The sequence below is a fragment of the Oryx dammah genome, unplaced genomic scaffold (assembly GCF_014754425.2).
Source record: "Oryx dammah isolate SB20612 unplaced genomic scaffold, SCBI_Odam_1.1 HiC_scaffold_2, whole genome shotgun sequence".
NCBI lineage: Eukaryota > Metazoa > Chordata > Mammalia > Artiodactyla > Bovidae > Oryx > Oryx dammah.
This window is the reverse complement of record NW_024070186.1, coordinates 5,252,368-5,269,736: the sequence shown is the minus strand read 5'-3', so window position 1 is coordinate 5,269,736 and position 17,369 is coordinate 5,252,368. Positions and strand designations below refer to the sequence as shown.

The window sequence follows — 17,369 nt, the reverse complement described above, 5'->3', positions numbered from 1 at the left end:
ACCCCTCTGCAGCTCAAATATCACCTCTGAAAAACCTTCCCTGACTCATCTTCTTACCATCATTAAGTCAGTAACTTCTGCTATGCATATGCTCCCATTCAATACTTCTAACCTCACATTTGGTACTCTTTGATACAACTGTTTGCTTAAATGTCTGTCTGCTTCCACAAAACCGTGAGCATCTTTAGAGTAGAGCCTGTGTTTTCCACATTGTATTCCTCTCACCTTGCATAGTATCTGGAATCAACTGATGTTGATAAAATATTGTATACAAAAATAGAATTATCTAACCTTCAGAAACAGCTTAAACAGTGAGATGCTGGCAGATATGTACAAATTTCACATATTCATCTTATACCAAGGATATTTGCTTGGGTCTTGAAGAAAGCTTGATTTCCTAGAAAGTTTAAATGTGAGAAGAAAAAAAGCATTTTTCTCTGCCTATTCTTTCCCTTTTATTTAGAAGTGAATTCTGGACGATTATTTAAAAAAAAAAAATCAAGTCAACAAATATTAAAGGAACACCACCTCTGTTGAGAGTACATTTTCCTCTGTTATCTGGTTCCTTCCTGAAAAGCCGTGTACAAGTCCACAACCATGCAATGTACCAGGACACGGGGAGACAAGAAAAAAAAAACTAGATGATGACTCACTGAGATGGAGAATTTTGTTAACATACCAAAGGTAGGCAATCTTGTCCACATTAGGTGTCCTCACTTCTGTGTGATTAGAAATTATATTATCCGGTAGTTAAAATTGTAAACTGATAAATTTTGCTACTTTTAAAAAATTTATTTTATTGAAGCATAGTTGACTTACAATGTTGTGTTTATTTCTGTCATACAACAAAGTGATTCATATATACACACATATATTCTTTTTCATATTCTTTTCTATTATGGTTTATTGCAGGATACAGAATATAGTTCTCTGCCATACAATAGAGCATTGCTATTTATTCATCCTATATATAACAGTTTGCGTCTGCTAAACCCAAACCCCCAATCCTTCCCCATATCTTCCCCCTTAGCAACCACAAATCTGTTCTCTATGTCTGTGAGTCTCTCTTTCATACGTAAGTTCAGCATCATATTTTAGATACAACATATAAGTGATGTCATACGATATCTGTCTTTCTCTTTCTGACTTACTTCACTTAGTATGATAATCTCCAGGTCTTATACATGTTGCTGCAGACAGCATTATTTCATTCCTTTTTATGTCTGAGTAGTATTCCACTATGTATCCATTCATCTGTGGATGGACACTTAGGTTGCTTCCATGTCTTGGCTATCATAAATAGTGTTGTTACTGATACCGCTAGGTGGTGTTTCGAGGACAGCGGGACTTTGATGAGCTCCAGTCTCAGTGCAGAAAGAGTTTGCCAAGAAGCAAAGTGATAGATAAGTGATTTATTAGACTAGGATGTTGTGGGACGTGCAAGTGGGCGTAAAAGAGGGGAACGCACCTGAGAACTTAGTGGGCTACAGCTTTAAAGTCCAAGGAAAAGTAGGCTGGGGGAAAGACCACCTTCTTCCTCACCTCGAGTAGAATATCATGACTCTATTGTCAGCTCTTCCTTCGTGTCAAGCAGGGGAGTTTTCTTGTCCCTATGTAATCAAGTGTGGACTGTCATGGCACAGTGGAAATGAACAAAAAGGCGGTGACATATACTATAAATGGTAAATCATCTCAGGTTCTAGTATAATCTCACCCTTTGCTTATACTTCTGTTTTTAATGCATGCAGAGAACCGTGCCCTGGGGATGATTAACTTACTGAGCTCACTGCGAACGATGTGGGTCTCAGACCACTGTCGCTTCATTGCTTTGGGGCATGTTTCATGCTTCTGTTGCGTGGTTTTGCTGCTGAGCAAATCTGCTTGGTTTTGTGGTTAAGCAAGCCTGCTTTCTTGGGTAATCATTAACTTACAGGGTTTCCCCACTTTTTCTTTCCTTACAATCCCCTCGTGGGATTAACTATTAAATCACACACATCGTCCCTTTATTCTGTCTCTATCACTGTGAACATTGGGGTGCATGTATGTTTTTAATTATAATTTTGTATAAATGTTACCAAGTCCAAGCTTGCTCTGCCCGTCACATGACACGTCAATGAACCTGAGAGATGAGTGCTGAGGCAACGAAAAGGGCTTTATTTGGAAAGCCAGCTGACTAAGAAGACATCATCCTAGTGTCTCAAAACAACCACCTTGCTGGGGTCTGGATGCCAGGTTCTTTTATAGAGTCAGAGAGAGAGAAGCAATGAGGGACTAAAGTCAAAAGGCAGAACACAGAGGGAGAGGCAGTGAGGAAGTAAAGTGAAAAGGGTCTTCAGTCTCGCAAAACATCTCTGGGAAGGGCCAAGATTTGGCAGGCTTTCTTATCTCTCCTTGCTATTCTTTGGAACTCTGCATTCAAATGAGTATGTCTTTCCTTTTCTCCTTTGCTTTTCGCTTCTCTTCTTTACGCAGATATTTGTAAGGCCTCATCAGACAGCCATTTTGCCTTTTTGCATTTCTTTTTCTTGGGGATGGTCTTGATCCCTGCCCTCCTACACAATGTCACAAACCTCCTTCCATACTTCTTCAGGCACTCTGTCTATTGGATCTAGTCCCTTAAATCTATTTCTCACTTCCACTGTATAATCAATCGTAAGGGATTTGATTTAGGTCATACCTGAATGGTCTAGTGGTTTTCCCTACTTTCTTCAATTTAAGACTGAATTTGGCAATAAGGCTCATGATCTGAGCCACAGTCAGCTCCCAGTCTTGTTTTGCTGACTGTATAGAGCTTCTCCATCTTTGGCTGCAAATTACAGATACCAAGGGAACATTTCATGCAAAGATGGGCTCAATAAAGGATAGAAATGGTATGGACCTAACAGAAGCAGAAGATATTAAGAAGAGGTGGCAAGAATACACAGAAGAACTGTACAAAAAAATCTTAACTACCCAGATAATCACGATGGTGTGATCACTCATCTAGAGCCAGACATCCTGGAGTGTGAAGGCAAGTGGGCCTTAGAAAGCATCACTACAAACAAAGCTAGTGGAGGTGATGGGATTCCAGTTGAGCTATTTCAAATCCTAAAAGATGATGCTGTGAAAGTGTTGCATTCAATATGCTATCAAATTTGGAAAACTCAGCAGTGGCCACAGGACTGGAAAAGGTCAGTTTTCATTTCAATCCCAAAAAAGGCAATGCCAAAGAATGCTCAAACTACTGCACAATTGCACTCATCTCACATGCTAGCAAACTAATGCTTAAAATTCTTCGAGCCAGGCTTCAACAGTACATGAACCATGAACTTCCAGATGTTCAAGCTGGATTTAGCAAAAGCAGAGGAACTAGAGATCAAATTGCCAGCATCCACTGGATCATCGAAAAAGCAAGAGAGTTCTAGAAAAACATCTATTTCTGCTTTATTGACTATGCCAAAGCCTTTGACTGTGTGGATCACAATAAACTGTGGAAAATTCTGAAAGAGATGGGGATACCAGACCACCTGACCTGCTGCCTGAGAAATCTGTATGCAGGTCAAGAAGAAACAGAACTGGACATGGAACAACAGACTGGTTCCAAATCAGGAAAGGAGTACATCAAATACATATTGTCACCCTGCTTATTTAACTTCTATGCAGAGTACATCATGAGAAACGCTGGACTGGATGAAGCACAAGCTGGAATCAAGATGCCGGAAGAAATATCAATAACCTCAGACATGCAGATGACACCACCCTTATGGCAGAAAGTGAAGAGGAACTAAAAAGCCTCTTGATGAAAGTGAAAGTGGAGAGTGAAAAAGTTGGCTTAAAACTCAACCAGAAAACTAAGATCATGGCATCTGGTCCCATCACTTCATGGTAAATAGATGGGGAAGCAAGGGAAGTAATGACTTTATTTGGGGGGCTCCAAAATCACGGCAGATGGTGACTGCAGCTGTGAAATTAAAAGATACTTGCTCCTTGGAAGAAAAGTCATGACCAACCTAGACAGCATATTGAAAAGCAGAGACATTACTTTGCCAATAAAGGTCCATCTAGTCAAAGCTATGGTTTTTCCAATATTCATGTATGGATGTGAGAGTTGGACTATAAGGAAAGCTGAGCACCAAAGAAATGATGCTTTTAAACTGTGGTGTTGAGGAAGACTCTTGAGAGTCCCTTGGACTGCAAGGAGATCCAACCAGTCCATCCTAAAGGAAATCAGTCCTGATTGTTGATTGGAAGGACTGATGTAAAGAACACACTCATTGGAAAAGACCCTGATGCTGGGAAAGATTGAAGGTGGGAAGAGAAGGGGAAGACAGAGGATGAGATGGTTGGATGGTATCACTGACTTGACTGACATGAGTCTGAGTAAACTGGAGTTTACATCAACATGAATCCACCACAGGTGTACATGTGTTCCCCATCCTGAACCCCCCTACCACCTCCCTCCCTGTACCATCCCTCTGGGTCATCCCAGTGTTACCCCCTTCTTATCCTGCCCTCAATCTTTCCCAGCATCAGGGTCTTTTCAAATAAATCAGCTCTTTGAATCAGGTGGCCAAAGTATTGCAGCTTCAGCTACAGCATCAATCTGTTGCTGCTGCTGCTAAGTCGCTTCAGTCATGTCCGACTCTGTGTGACCCCATAGACGGCAGCACACCAGGCTCCCCTGTCCCTGGCATTCTCCAGGCATGAACACTGGAGTGGGTTGCCACTCCCTTCTCCAATGCATGTAATTGAAAAGTGAAAGTGAAGTCCCTCAGTCATGTCTGACTCTTCGCAACCCCATGGACTGCAGCCCACCAGGCTCCTCCATCCATGGGATTTTCCAGGCAAGAGTACTGGAGTGGGGTGCCATTGCCTTCTCTGCTCAGTATCAGGCTTTCCAATGAATATTCAGGGTTGATTTTCTTAGGTTTGACTGGTTTGATCTCCTTGCAGTCCAAGGAGTATCCTCCAACACTACAGTTCAAAAGCACCAATTCTTCAGTGCTCACCCTTCTTTAAGGTCCAGCTCTCACACCATACATGACTACTGGAAAAAGCATAGCTTTGACTAGACAGACCTTTGTCAGCAAAATGATGTCTCTGCTTTTTAATATGCTGTTTAGGTTTGTCACATCTTTTCTTCAAAGGAACACATGTCTTTTAATTTCACAGCTGCAGTCACCATCTGCAGGGATTTTGGAGCCCAAGAAGATGAAATCTGTCACTGTTTCCACTCTTCCCCCATCTGTTGGCCATGAAGTGATGGGCCCAGATGCCTTGGTGTTAGAGTTTTGAATGTTGAGTTTCACTCTCCTCTTTCACCCTCATCAAGATGCTCTTTAGCTCCTCTCTGTTTTCCGCCATAACGATGGTGTCCTCTGCATATCTGAGGGTATTGATATTTCTCCTGCAATCTTGATTTCAGCTTGAACTTCCAGTCCAGCATTTCGCATGATGTACTCTGCATATAAGTTAAAGAAGCAGGGTGACAATGTATGGCCTTGATGTCCTCCTTTTGCAATTTTGAGTCAGTTCGTCGTTCCATGTCCAGTTCTAACTGTTGCTTCTTGGCCTGCATGAGGTTTCTAAGGAGACAGGTAAGGTGGTCTGGTATTTCCATCTCTTTAAGAATTTTCCAGTCTGTTGTGATCCACACAGTCAAAGGCTTTAGTGTAGTAAATAAAGCAGAAGTAGATGGTTTTCTGGAATTCCCTTGCTTTTTCTATGATCAAATGCATGTTGACAATGTGATCTCTGGTTCCTTTGCCTTTACTAAATCCAGTGTATACCTCTGGAAGTTCTCAGTTCACATATTGTTAATGCCTAGCTTGAAGGATTTTGAGCATTACTCACTAGCATGTGAAATGAGCACAACTGGATGTCAGTTTGAGCATTCTTTGGCATTGCCTTTCTTTGGGATTGGAATGAAAACTGACCTTTTCCAGTCCTGTGGCCACTGCTTTTTCCAAATTTGCTGGCATGTTGAGTGCAGCACTTTCACAGCATCATCTTTTAGGATTTGAAATAGCTCAACTGGAATTCCACCACCTCCACTAGTTTTGTTCATAGTAATGATTCCTAAAGCCCACTTGACTTCTCACTCCTGGATGTCTGACTCTAGGTGACTGATCACACCACCGTGGTCATCAAGGTCATTGAGACCTTTTTTATACAGTTCTGTGTATTCTTTTTTTGTTTTCATTTTTTAAATTTATTTATTACTGAAGGATAATTGCTTTACAGAATTTTGCTGTTTTCTGTCAAACCTCAACATGAATCAGCCATAGGTATTCATATATCCCTTCCCTTTTGAAGTTGTGATATATACACAATGGCATATTACTCAGCCATAAAAATGAACACATTTGAGTCAGTTCTGAAGAAGTGGATAAAATTAGAACCTATTATACAGAGTGAAGTTCGTCAGCAAGAGATCGCTAAATATCATATTCTAACACAAATCTAGAAGAATTGTACTGACGAATTTATTTACAGGGCGGCAGTGGAGAAACAGACATAGAGAATAGACTTATGGCATGGGGAGGGGAGGAGAGGGTGAGATGTATGGAAAGAGCAACAGGGAAACTTACATTACCGTATGTAAAATAGATAGCCAACGGGAATTTGCTGTATGGCCCAGGAAACTCAAACAGGGGCTCTGTATCAACCTAGAGGGGTGAGATGGGGAGGGAGATGGGAGGGAGGTTCTTCTGTGTATTCTTGCCACCTCTTCTTAATATCTTCTGCTTCTGTTAGGTCCATACCATGTGGACCTAATGATATGTTAGGTATGTTAACAGTATGTTATTGTGCCCATCTTTGCATGAAATGTTTCCTTGGTATCTCTAATTTTCTTGAAGAGATCTCTAGTCTTTCCCGTTCTATTGTTTTCCTCTATTTCTTTACAATGTTCACTTAAGAAGGCCTCTTACCTCTCTTTGCCGCTCTTTGGAACTCTGCATTCAGATGGGTATGTCTTTCCTTTTTTCCTTTGTCTTTCACTTCTCTTCTTTTCTCAGCTGTTTGTAAGGCCTCCTCAGAGAACCATTTTTCCTTTTTGCATTTCTTTTTCTTAAGAAAAAGGGTCCTCTGAGACAGGTCATTATGTATGATTATAGTAACAACAGCAACGAAAAGCAACTCAAAGAAACATTTCCAAAATGGAGTCAGAACTGGTTCTTCTTTGCAGCACAGGTATATTAATACACCCAGGAGCAAAACTGCTGGATCATGTGGTAACTCTACTTTTAGTTTTTTGAGGAATCTCCGTACTATTTTCCATAGAGGCCGCACCAATTTGCATTCCTGTCAAGAGTGTAGGAGGGTTCCCCTCTCTTCACAGCCTCTCTAGCACTTGTTATAAAATGTATTACTTCTACTACTATACAGTATGTGTTCCTTCTACACATAATTCATGTTTCTGGCAAAACTGGCATTCTGAAAAACTAAGCACTGAAAAATTACGGGGGAAAACATGCTTGTGAGTGGATTACTTAGAACCTAAGCAACTTTGTCACCAAAGCCCTACAAAAGAGATCATTGTTCCCTTGAAATAATCACCTTGGCAGTTTTCCCTGATGTCTAGAGGCTGCCTTGGAAGATATTGGTAAATGCACAAACACACCATGTGGGGATTCTGGATGGCATTCTGAGACAAGCAGGGGCTCTCTCCATTGTCTGAGCCAGTGGCTGCTCTTACGTAGGGTCAGCAGAGAAAGAGGTACAGCCATCAAGCAGGGTGCAAGTCATGCAGGCGTTCATTGTCAATTTGCTTCAGATGGAGCTCAAAAGGCTTCCACCTGGGTAGTAGCCATCTGAGAGCTTTGTCTTTTGTTTCCTGCTGAGGTTTTTAATTCTGCTTATATAACCTGGCTCCCCTTGCCTAGGAAAAATTGTGTATAAACCAACACAATTGCAATTGATTAGACAATAGGAATATCTGCTATAGCAAAATATAATTACTCTGGGAAAATGGGGAAACACTCATATTTTCAGTTTCTACTGAATAAGTCAGTTTGAGATCCTGAATTTGATATCACGACACATTTCACATGTGGACAAAGAAGGTGAGCAGCCATGTCAATAAACAAAGGATGCTGAGGCCGTCAAGCCATCAAGCCAGCAGCCACTGCAGCCTGCCCTGACTGTGTACCCTGAGAGGATTCAGATTGGAGAAGAGCAGGATACTGGCTCCAGGTAGCTGAGATACATATCAAAAGATGACTTCAGTGAGGCCACTCTTGCATCTTCATATACATAGGAAAGCACTAAATTCATTAACTTGAAATGTCTGGTTTTTCTTTAATTAATAGTAATCTTTTGATGTTACAACTACCTGAATTTTGTTGCCAAAATCCTATGCATCCTGGCTTCTTCCTTACCTCTTCAGAGCAGTTCCCTCAGAGCCATCTGTGAGACTGTCTCCCGGGCTTAAGTCCTCAAAAAGTCCACCAAATAAAATATAATCTTCAACTTTTAGGTTGTGGTTTCTTTGTTTTTTAATCAGCACACCTTTGGGAATTTGTAGAGTGGAGACACTTTTAAGTGGCTACCCAGAAAGAGATTGTGAGTGCTATTTTAGATGTCAGCAAAGTGGATGCCATAATTATGAAAACAATTAGGATCCTATCACCTATCACCTAGTCCCAAGAACTTGTTACTTCCTTTGCTGGAAACAACATAAACAATTCTTTCTTTGTCACAGATCCTACAATCAGTTGGCATACTTAACTACATTGTATAAGAAAAAATTTGTTTAAATTATGAGATAGAAGTTACTAGGAGATAGAAAGCATACCAATAATCTGAATAGGAAAATTAAATGTGATGAAATGCTAGCTCTTAATAGATGGTAAACTACTAAAAGACAATTTTTAAGGGTTCTCAGTCCTACAGACATAGTGTTAACCAAAAACTGGGTTTGCCTCTTGGTGGGTCTCGAGCCAATAGGCATAACCAAACCAAAGAGCAGGAGAAGGAAGAATTTATTAGTTGCAGCAAGCAAGGAGAATACCAAAGATCTTTCCCAAAGCAGTGTCTCCCTGAACAGCAAAACTGGGGAAGTGTTAAGCTCAGGGTACGTGTATATTCATGAAGGGGCTTGAGCAGAGGAGAATTCAGCATAGAATTTTGGCAAAGGCTGGCAAGAGTCCAGGCTTTAGTTAACTGAAGTAAGGAGGATCAATGTCATCTTCCATCCTCCACCTGTGTGTGGGGTCTCTGTTTCTCCAATCAAAGATATATTTTTATGAATATCCTTTTAGGAGGCACTAGGATTCTGATTTATCACTGTACTATTGTTTGGCTGCCTTTTTTCTGTTCCTGCATGCCTTTGTTCCCTTAAGATCGTTAATTACTAAGATATGTTCAAGGGCACACAGTGAGACCAGGCTTTGATTATAAAATGACTTGGGCCAAAAATGACTTCTCTTATGTCAAGAAAACCATTCCTTGTTCTCTTTGTCTGGGGACACCCCCTAACCTATCTGCTTATAGTAGCAATTTTGCAGAAAGCAGTTACTCCTTCTGTGGCTGAGAGATAGTGAACAAGGACCATCTGAGAAACTTAGGCAAGAGCCACAGGCCCTGGAAGGCTGAGCTGCAGGTCTCTTTGCAGAGGATGTGTTTGCACGGGGGTGTGCATCCTATCAGAGCAACTTGCTGGAGGGTCTGGGCAGGGACTGGCCCATCTGAGAATCCTGTTTCCAGCCATCACAGCATGAGCTTGATCTCGCCATCTACATCAGCTTCGGGTGTGGATGAGACCCATTGGGTGTAATTCATTGGGTGCGGCTCCTTTAATTAGAGAGCTGTTGACTAAAGAGAGAGTAATCAGCTTCCTTTCCCCTCCCCCATCACGACCAACATACACCCTATACAAGACAGGTATGGGATGGTCACTACAGAAAACCCCATTCAAAAGTAGGTGAGGAAGGGGAGCTGCTGTGGACACTTACTCTGAAACCCAGCTGTGTCTGTGTAAGCAGCTCTTTGCAGGAAACTGCCCTCAGTGGGAGTCTCTTTCCTTCAGCAGAGCTCTATTGTCACTGCTTTCAAACCAGGCCCCCCCCCCCCCCCCCCGCTCTACGCATCTCTGGCCCACGCACACCTTCCTATCTTTTAATCACACACTTTGCCTTACTTGCTGGTTCTTTCCATAGATCCAGGAAGTAGAAAGGAAGAATAAGTAATTACCAGATGACCAGATCTCTTTCCTTGCTCTCTCTTCGGTGATCTCACAAACTCCGTGAACAATATCTCAGTGAAGATCACAAGGAGTGGACAACCTGCCCAAAGTGGGGCATGGCAACAGCCCTGACCTCCTATCTCAGGGATCAACTGAGATGGATCTAGGGTGGCCGTTTGAAGCAGGATCTCAGTTCTACCACCAACGATTGAACCCAGGCCAAGATAGTGAATGCACCAAATCCTAGCCACTGGACCCAACAGGGACGGTTAGCTAGCAGCAGAGCCCGGGCTCTTTGTCTGCTCTGAAGAAGGAATTCAGCAAAAAGAAGGAAAGTAGTGAAATCAGTAAAGTGTTTATCAGGAGAAAAAAAAAGCACCAGCAGATGGACACGCAGGTGAGTTCAGAGAAAGAACCAAGGGCTTACACGGGGGAGGTTCTTCTGGATTTCCTTTGGCCAGTCACCTTGCTCTATCTGGCTTTGAGTCCACCTGTGGTCTGGCTCACGGCCCTCCTCTGTGTGCACAGGCATCTTTTAGCCAAGATGGATTCCAGGTCAAGGGTCTCCGGGAAATTGACCGAACACTTTACAGCGTGACGCCCGCTCCCTTCTCTGACCCTTGAGAAACCTTTCTGCACACGTGTAGTGTGGGAGGTCTCCTTGGCCTCAAGGATGAGAAACATGTGGTCTCTTTATCTTTCATCCAAGCAGGACTCAGCTCCTCCTTGCCCCAGCCGCTATCTTTATCGTGAAGTATCTGTCCGCAGGAGACAGATTCCAGCTGCTCAGCCTAAGACCCATCTATCTCTTCTCAAAGGATTATTCATCTTTTCCCTTTAAAACTTTCAGGTTCAAACAAAATCTTCAGAGGTGGTTTTTGGTTACACTGAGTCCACCATCTCTACTCCACTTCCAGCATTCTGGTTAAAAGCAACTTTTTTTCCTACCAACATTTGTCTCTCTCTTGAGCATTGATTTTTGAGTAGCAAGCAACCAGATCTGATTCGGTAACTTCTGGGCCTCCAACTCCTTATCAAGACTCAGTCCTACTCTCAGAGGGTTGGGTCCTTTGAATTCCAAATTCTGAAGCATGTCTGGCTCCAAGGATGTGGAAAAGGATGGTTGGCCCACACTCACAGACTGTAAGAAAAGGGCCTGGTAAACACTCACAGTGCCTATTAATAATGGAGATTTTTCACGTGCCACTCTTGTGGCTTCTGTTTCCCCGCAGAGGTCAGTCTCCAGGAAGTGAGATTCCAAGGAGCTCGGAGGCAAGACTGTGCCAGGACCACACTTTCTGCCTCTGCGCTGACAGATGAGTCCCTGAAACAGCCACAAGAGTAACAAGCTTGGTCGGGTACAGTACAGTAGAGCCTTGGCAAATGTCTCATATACTCCAGGCGCTGTGCCAAAGGCTTCATCTCATCCAACCTTCCAGAGGCCTTATGAGGTAGGTGCTAACCTCCCCATCTACGTTGGCCCACTTGTACCCGTTTAGATGAGGAAACTGAGGATTACAGATATTGCAGTGTGCTCAGGTTTGCCAGCTAGGAAACTGTAATAAAAATTGTGACATGACTTTCTCTGTCAATTTTCTGGTCTTTGCTATTCTGGTGGAAATTTAAGATGCTGAACTCTCAACTTTGTTTCATGAAAACTAAAAGTGTAAGACTGCTGGATTGTTACAATGCCAATTTCCTGCTCAGATACTACACAGTAGATTTGCAAGATGCTGCCATTAGGAAAAACTGGGTGAAGCGTATGTGGAATCTTTCTGTATCGTTTCTTACAACATACTAATTTAAAATTATTTCAAAATAAAAGTTTAATTTAAAAACCCGAAACTGTCCTACAAAGATGGCTTCCCTAGACTTCTTTTATACCTTTATGGGAGACAATGCCTTTGGCAAAGCAATGAGAAAACTGAAGGGTAAGGTAAACTGATGATTTATTTCATTATTACTTCATTGATCTATGTAGTCCATCCACCTTCTGTTTTCCTATCTTAGTATTGCTTGAGCACAGATTGGAATTATTAATAATTAAGTTATAGAATGATACAATAGCAAAATATTATAACACAGAGAGAAAGATCCCCAAAGACTGCTTAGATACTAAAAGGTAGCTTTGCTCTCTAAAAAGATCCAATAGACCCATAGGATAATTGCTAAATAGAACGACAGATTTTAGATAGATACATGGATAGATCGATACATGATAGATAGGAATTTTTTTTTCTTGGTTCCTTGGAACAACTGAATGAAGAAGAAAAGTCAGTGAAATATCAATCCATACAAATAACTGAAATTCCTCGATAAAGCAACTCAGAGACTGAAATTGGGTCTAGTAGCCCGTAACGGTGTCCTGAGGGTGGAGATAGAATCCAAACCCTTAGCTTGGCCAACAAGGCCCCACGTGTCTGTCCCTGATGCTCGCCACCTCCCTGGACTCTCTCCATCGTGACCCTCTCACAGTCTCTGCTCCGGCCACACTGGCCTGCTCCTCGATCCTGTTCAGTCTTGTCACAGGGTCCCAGTACAAGCTGGTCCCTCTTTCTTGAGGCCCACCTTTGCTGACCACCAAGCCTGGGTCAGTTTCTTTTTCATAAGCTCTTACAGGATGGAGTTACTACCTTTGAGGTGGTACTCTCCACCTGTAACTGTTGATTCACGAGTGGGTTTTTTTTTTTTTTTATTGGAGTCTGTCTCCCCTGGGAGGCCAAAGGCCCTGTGAGAGGAGGCCTGTTCCCATTTCCACACGTTATTGCATCCACAGCTGACAGCGGTCACCTGCCTCCTCCCTGAGAACCCTAAAATTATGAAGAGGAATAAAGTTCAGGCCAGAGGATAAAAACAGCAAGATGTGGCCCGAGGTAGCTGCAGACCTCCACTGTTGGCTCATGTCAGGGCTTGTGCTCCTTTAAAGATCAGGGATCTTTTAACACTCAATTTTGAATTTCTGGCTTCTCTTGTTTAAAAAAAAAAAAAAAAGTTCTGTGACCATATTCCCTTGAACTGCCTAGAGCTGAGCAGTGATGGCTCCGGTTAGGAGGGGAACCTACTCTCCAACTCAGATGTCCACTCCCAGCTTGCTTCTCGTCTCTCCTTCTTGCCTTACAGATGCAGCTGCAAGCCCCATAGAGCTCCAGGGAGGCTTGGCACTGTGAGTCACTGTGCTCTTCGGGGATCCTGGTCAGCATTTTAAGAGAATGTTGGTTGAAAGAGTAAATCAGGGCTTCCCTGGCGGCTCAGTGGTAAAGAACCCACCTGCTAGTGCAGGAGACAGTGTCGACCCCTGATCCAGGAAGATCCCATGTGCTGTGGAGCTACTAAGGCCATGAGCCACAGCTACTGAGCCTGTGCTCTGGGGCCCGGGAGCCCCAGCTACTGAGGCATGCTCCAGCCTGTGCCAGGCAACGAGAGAAGCCACCACAATGAGAAGCCTACCACAGTTAGAGACGAGAGAGTCCACCGCAATGAGAAGCCCGCATACCGCAGTTAGTGAAAAGCCCGCACAGCAACAGACACGCCTCAGCCAAACATAAATAAAATGATTGTTTAAAAAACATGGCAAACTGGAGAAGGGAAAGACAAACCATCAGTAATCTTTCGTCAAGAACCCCACGAACAGTATGAAAGGCAAAAAGCTATGACCCTGGAAGATGACCCCCTGGATCAGTAGGTGTGCAGGTGCTCCTGGGGAAGAGCGGAGAGATAGCTGCAGAAAGAATGAAGAGGCTGGACCAAAGGAGAAAAAACACTCAGTTGTAGAAGTGTCTCTCGGTGAGAGTATAGTCCGATGATGTAAAGAACAATATTGCATAGGAACCTGGAATGTTGGATCCATGAATCAAGGTAAATTGAACGTGATCAAGCAGGAGATGGCAAGAGTGAACATTGACATCTTAGGAATCAGTGAACTGAAATAGATGGGAATGGGTGAATTTAATTCGGATGGCCACTATACTTACTACTGTGGGCGAGAATCCCTTAGAAGTGGAGTAGCACTCAGTCAACCAAAGAGTCTGAAATGCAGTACTTCGGTGGAATCTCAAAAACAACAAAATTATCTCAGGTTGTTTCCAAAGCAAACCATTCAACATCACAGTAACCCAAGTCTGTGCCCCAACCACTGATGCAGAAGAAGCTGAAATTGAACAGTTCTATGAAGACCTACAACACATTCTAGAACTAACACCAGAAGAAAGATGTCCTTTTCATCATAGAAGTTTGGAATGCAAAAGTGGAAAGTCAAGAGATACCTGGAGTAACAGGCAGGTTTGGTCTGAGAGTACAAAATGAAGCAGGGAAAAGGCTAACAGGGTTTTGTCAAGAGACCACACTGGTCATAGCAAGCACTCTCTTCCAACAACACAAGAGAAGACTCTACACATGGACATTAGCAGATGGTCAATACCAAAATCAGATTGATTATATTCTTTGCAGCCAAAGATGGAGAAGCTCTATACAGTCAGAAAAAAAAAAAACAGGAGCTGACTGGGGCCCAAATCATGAGCTCCTTATTGCAAACTTCAGACTTAAATTGAAGAAAGTGGGGAAAACCACTGGGCCATTGAGGTATGATCTAAATTGAATGAAGAATAGATTCAAGAGATTAGATCTGATAGACAAAGTGCCTGAAGAACTATGGATGAGGGTTCATAACGTTGTATAGGAGGCAGTGACCAAAACCATCCTGAAGAAAAAGAAATGCAAGAAGGCAAAATGGTTGTCTGAGAAGGCTTTACAAATAGCTGGGGAAAGAAGAGAAGCAAAAGGCAAAGGAGGAGGGAAAGGATTACGTAACTGAATGCAGAGTTCAGAGAATAGCAAGGAGAGATAAGAAAGCCTTCTCAACTGAGCAATGCAATGAAAAAGAAGAAAACAGCAGAATGGGAAAGACTAGAGATCTCTTCAAGAAAATTAGAGATACCAAGAGAACAGTTCATGCAAAGATGGGCACAATAAAGGACAGAAAAGCAAGGACCTAACAGAAGCAGATGATATTAAGAAGAGATGGGAAGAATACACAGAAGTACACAAAAAAGGTTTTACTAATTCAGATAACCACAGATAACTGGAGGTTAGTGACATTGTACAGGAGAAAGGGATCAAAACCATCCCCAATAAAAAGAGATGCAAAAAGGCAAAATGGCTGTCTGAGAAGGATTTACAAAAAGCTGTGAAAAGAAGAGAAGTGAAAGGCAAAAGAGAAAAGGAAAGATATACCATTTGAGTGCAGAGTTCCAAATAGCAAGGAGAGATAAGAAAGACTTCCTCAGTGATCAATGCGAAGAAATAGAGGAAAACAATAGAATGGGAGAGACTAGAGATCATTTCAAGAAAATTAGAGATACCAAGGGAACATTTCATGCAAAGATGGGCTTGATAAGGGACAGAAATGGTAGGGACCTAACAGAAGCAGAAAATATTAAGAAGAGGTGGCAAGAATACACAGGAGAACTATACAAAAAAGATAGTCATGACCCAGATAATCACGATGGTGTGATCACTCACCTAGAGCCAGACATCCTAGAATGTGAAGTCAAGTGGACCTTAGGAAGCATCACTACGAACAAAGCTAGTGGAGGTGATGGCATTCCAGTTGAGGTATTTCAAATCCGGAAAGATGATGCTGTCAAAGTGCTGCACTCAATATGCCAGCAAATTTGGAAATCTCAGCAGTAGCCAAAGGACTGGAAAAGGTAAGTTTTCATTCCAATCCCAAAGAAAGGCAATGCCAAAGAATGCTCAAACTACCGCACAATTGCACTCATCTCACACGCTAGGGAATTAATACTCTAACTTCTCCAAGCCAGGCTTCAACAGTACACGAACTGTGAACTTCCAGATGTTTAAGCTGGGTTTAAAAAAGGCAGAGGAACCAGAGATCAAATTGCCAATGTCTATCGGATTATCAAAAAAGCAAGAGAGTTCCAGAAAAACATCTACTTCTGCTTTATTGACTACGCCTAAGACTTTGACTGTATAGATCACCACAAACTGTGGGAAATTCCTAAAGAGATGGGAATATCAGACCACCTGATATGCCTCTTGAGAAATCTGTATGCAGGTCAAGAAGAAACAGTTAGAACTGGACATGGAAAAACAGATTGGTTCCAAATTGGAAAAGGAGTCCATCAAGACTGTATATTGTCACCCTGCTTAGTTAACTTATATGCAGAGTACATCATGAGAAACGTGGGGCTGGATGAAGCACAAGCTGGAATCAAAATTGCCAGGTAAATATTAATAACCTCAGATATGCAGACGACACCACCCTAATGGCAGAAAGCGAAGAAGGACTAAAGAACCTCTTGATGAAAGTGAAAGAGGAGAGTGAAAAAGTTGGCTTAAAGCTCAACGTTTAAGAAACTAAGATCATGGCACTTGGTCCCATCACTTCATGGGAAATAGATGGGGGAAACAATGGAAACAGTGACAGACTTTATTTTTGGGGTTCCCAAATCACTGCAGATAGTGACTGCAGCCATGAAATTAAAAGACGCTTACTCCTTGGAAGAAAAGTTATGACCAACCTAGACAGCATATTAAAAAGCAGAGACGTTACTTTGCCAACAAAGATCCATGTAGTAAAGGCTATGGTTTTTCCTGTAGTCATGTATGGATGTGAGTTGGACTATAAAGAAGTCTGAGTGCTGAAGAATTGATGCTTTTGAACTATGGTGTTGGAGAAGACTCTTGAGAGTCCCTCGGAATGCAAGGAGATCCAGCCAGTCCACTGTAAAGGAGATCAGTCCTGAATATTCATTGGAAGGACAGATGCTGAAGCTGAAACTTCAATACTTTGGCCACCTGATGCGAAGAACTAACTCAGTGGAAAAGATCCTAATGCTGGGAAAGATTGAAGGCAGGAGGAGAAGGGGACAACAGAGGATGAGATGGTTGGATGGCATCACCGACTCGATGGACATGAGTTTGAGTGAGCTCCGGGAGTTGGTGATGGACAAGGAAGCCTGGCATGCTGCAGTCCATGGGGTTGCAAAGACTTGGACATGGCTGAGTGACTGAACTAAACTAAACTGAACCACAGATAGTGCTGCACTCAATATGCCAGCAAATTTGGAAAACTCAGCAAGCACCACAGGACTGGAAAATGTCAATTTTCTTTCCAATTCCAAAGAAAGGCAATGCCAAAGAATGTTCAAACTAATATACAGTTGTGCTCACTTCACATGCTAGC

The 17,369-nt window shown here is 42.5% G+C and overlaps 1 protein-coding gene across 1 annotated transcript in view; it reads right to left on the bottom strand.

Annotated features, from left to right (window-relative positions):
- Positions 1–10,697, bottom strand: part of LOC120859354 (collagen alpha-4(VI) chain-like) — a 104,585-nt gene extending 93,888 nt beyond the window's left edge. The window contains 1 exon segment of the mRNA XM_040235499.1: positions 10,593–10,697. Coding sequence (XP_040091433.1) covers positions 10,593–10,697 — 105 coding nt within the window.
- Between the last annotated feature and the right edge of the window lie 6,672 nt (positions 10,698–17,369).